Genomic DNA, 3630 nt, shown 5'->3' on the forward strand with positions numbered 1-3630 from the left:
TTACTATATACTAAAACTTGACCCTCTTTTATGTCTCTACATAAAGTTTAATTATTCATTTTATAGTCATGGGTTAGTATATTAGATTTAGTAATTACAATTCATCTTTGTTGATAGAAATTTCTATAATATCTTTATTGTAAATAGAATATGTTTAATGTTTACAAACTACGAGTTTTAGGACATCTCCAACAATTAATATTTTAATTAATTAATTAATTAATTTGATTATTTTTAGTAGTTAATTTAGTTATGTTTAATTAAGAAGTATTTATTTGTTTTTTTTTTATGAATTGACATAAAAATAAATTAATTAATGTGATCTCTTGCATTTAATTAAATAATTATTTACTTTTAGTTTCTATATACAAATTATTAAATTGAATACAAATATTTGACTTTCAGACATTAAATACCGTGTACATCGACATTTAAAATTCAGACATTTAAATCCCAAATATTTAATATTTATACCCATGAAACAATATCCGCAATCCAAACGGCCTTTAAAGTGTAAATAAATGCATTTCTCTCAATTTTAAAAATATTTAATACCTTTATGAACATTTTGTTTTGTATCTAATAGGCTATAGTTAACATATTTGATATTTTTAAAAGTTAATTGTTCAATTAGATATAATTTAAATTTATGTCTAATGAAAATGTAAATTTTTCATTTTATGTCTTGTAAATTCATAAATTAAAATTTTTTGAATAAGTTGGCGATTTACTAGATACAATTTTGAAAATCAATGAGTTTATTAGACATATAATTAAAAGTTTAAAGAATCATTTCTTTAAAGTTAAGATCCTATTTCATACAACATCGATAGTTTAGAAACCTATTAAAAATTTAAGTATGGAGTAGACAAACCTAAAAATGAAATGTTTTATTTAACAAAAATAATGAGTTCATATGGACCAAGTATTTATATGATTATATAAATATCTTAAGGTCCAGTTGGTAGGAAATAAAAAAAAACAAGGAATTCAACGAAGATAAAGTTGTATTTTATGATTTCATATATGTGTTTGATAGCAAATTTCGAAACTAGATTCTAACTTAAACCATTGTTTAGAATGTGTTTGATATTATATTTCTAAATCATGAAATAGGTTGTAGTTACCTACTAAATATTAGTTGACAATCAACCACTATCAATTTATTTATGAACTTTTTTATATTTTTTTGGTATAATATATAATTTATAATACATTACATAATAAATATAAAATGTAAAAAAAAAAAATTGAATTTATAACATGGCATACCATATTTCTAAATGCTTTTATTTTTATTTAATATAATCGTGCATTTTACATTTCACATGAAAATAGGAAAAAAATGTTGTTTTCAAAATTCACCTGGTTTAAATCACAAAATCCAGAAAAAAAAAAATGAAAAACAAAATTTGAGTTATCGGTCAAATACAAATTTATTGAAATTGGTAATCTGAAAACATAACCTTTTCAAAGCAAACAACAAATTCATCGGATGCAATGAGAAAAGCAACTATTTATTCTGATGTCCAATAACAATCCAAATTGGGCCTATACATTCACTGGGCCGTTAGCCAGAGATCCATAACCCAAATATTTACAAAAAGGAAAAAAAGAAAAAAAAAATACTTTCATAGCTAATAGAGAAGGCCACGTGGCAAAATAATGCCCAATAACAGCACTCCTCTAATTGACCACATCTTGAGGGTCCTACTGTTCATCCTCCAACCAATAGAAACCAAGAGATCTCAAAATCATCCTTTAACCACTTCTCTACTTTCATTTCTCCCCTTACAGTTCCAGATAACGCCCCCAAATGGCCGGCTCCTCCACCTCCATCTTCTCACCCACCGCCACCGCCGCCGCCGCCGCCGCCGCCACCACCACTACCTCCTCCTCCTCAACCCACCGACTACTCTTATACAATTTCCCCTCAAAAATCACGCCACAATTCAACAGACCCACCACCCGCATCTTCGTCTCTTCTTCCACCAACACTTCTCGCGCCGCCGCCGCAGCTTCAAAAAACGCCGCCGAAGAAATCGTGTTCTTCGACGGAGGCGCTCACTACGGAGACCTAGTAGCTAATCTTCTTCTGGGTTTTACTCTGCTTTGGCTGCCCTTGACTCTGGCCGCGGTTTCTAGGGCTTTTTACCTCAGGTACAGGTTCACCAACTTGCGGGTAACGGTGATTTCGGGGCTGACGGGTGAGGATAGAAGCGATTTCTCGTATCAGGTGATCAAGGACGTTCAGGTAGTGCCACGTTTCATCGGAGAATGGGGAGATGTTGTAATTACTCTACAGGATGGTACCAAGGTTGATCTTAGGAGCGTTCCCAAGTTTAGAGAGATCGCTAAATACTGTCTTTCTATGGCAGATAAACCCGCTGTTCCTAAAGAGAGTGGCCCTAAAGGATTTTAGAGACATGGATTCAATTCCCTTGTAAACTCTCTGTTTCTTTGCCAGAGCTATGTACGTAATTCTAACTTTTACTCCTTTTTTGTTTTTGAATTTCTTCTTGGGATTCGGATGGAGGATGTATCATTTATATATGTGTATCAAATTGTGGGAATTAGTTTTGCATATATACAGTTCTGTATTGAATTTTGCAAGGACTATGTGATTACTTTAGAAAGTAACAAAGAGCAGCGAATTTGAGAGACTATATCAAGAAAGAAGTCGGTTACATATTGTTAAGGTTTAACTTCAAATTGGATGGATTCTTCCAGCGTCAAGTCAAATGTTATTAACTAGAGTGATTCCGTAGTTGCACGTAGATGAAGAGAATCATGGAGTTTTCTGACATCTCAATGCAATTTTAATCCCACATTCAACAACCGTCCTACTCGAAGATATATGCATAACCAATTAAGTCATGTTCGAGTAAGTCGTGTTGGTAGTATAATATATGTGTTTAAACCTACCTATATAGTCTATTAATTGTTTAAGGACTTCTCTAGAAAATGTATCATAAGGTTTTTAGTTCTAGTTCATTTCAAAACTTCCAAATTTTTTTTTAGTACAACTGGGGTAGGGAGATTCAAACCACGGATCTCGTGGTTTCTAATACACGAGAATGCTAATTGAGTTATACTCATTTCACAAAACTTCAAAATCTTACTTTATAGTATTTGTAAATATTATTATTATTAAGTTACTAATCTAATTACCAAATGACTAATAATTGTGAAGATGAATAGAACTAAATTGGTATGTTCTAATCCCTCTTTCCCACCATATGTTGAACTGAAAATAATAATAATAATAAAATCATGACAATATTTCATCAATGGGAAAAATTGAAACAAAGTATGTTCTCTGCTCCAATTATTCGCTATTGTTTTCTTGAATGTTATTAAAATAACATGACATTATCTGATTTAGGTTAACATGATTTTACTCTTGAGCTTGGCTAGAAAAGTTTCATGTATACCAATGAAAATGTTGGTGTTTCCAACCTAACCATTATTATTACATATGCCTCAAATATCATTGTCGTAGTTCTGCCATTCAAATATCTCTATATAATTTGCTATTATATGAATTGACACAAAGCATACATTAATAAACTATAAATAATCATTTAGCATATCTTCAAGCTATATATATGTGTGGACTACTCTTGGGTC

General features: G+C 31.0%; 1 protein-coding gene across 1 annotated transcript; it reads left to right on the plus strand.

The window, feature by feature from the left end:
- Nucleotides 1–1718: 1718 nt before the first annotated feature.
- LOC120080933 (NAD(P)-linked oxidoreductase superfamily protein) lies at nt 1719–2613 on the plus strand. Its single transcript, XM_039035620.2, has one exon. It carries the CDS (start codon nt 1817–1819, stop codon nt 2420–2422), a length of 606 nt encoding a protein of 201 aa, XP_038891548.1. The 5' UTR covers nt 1719–1816; the 3' UTR covers nt 2423–2613.
- The last annotated feature ends 1017 nt before the right edge of the window (nt 2614–3630 follow it).

Source organism: Benincasa hispida, chromosome 7, assembly GCF_027475165.1.
Source record: "Benincasa hispida cultivar pf3 chromosome 7, pf3_genome.v1.1, whole genome shotgun sequence".
Taxonomy (NCBI): domain Eukaryota; kingdom Viridiplantae; phylum Streptophyta; class Magnoliopsida; order Cucurbitales; family Cucurbitaceae; genus Benincasa; species Benincasa hispida.

Excerpts from the sequence above, each read along its gene's own strand:
- LOC120080933 (XM_039035620.2), top strand. The coding sequence starts at position 1,817 with ATGGCCGGCTCCTCCACCTCCATCTTCTCACCCACCGCCACCGCCGCC.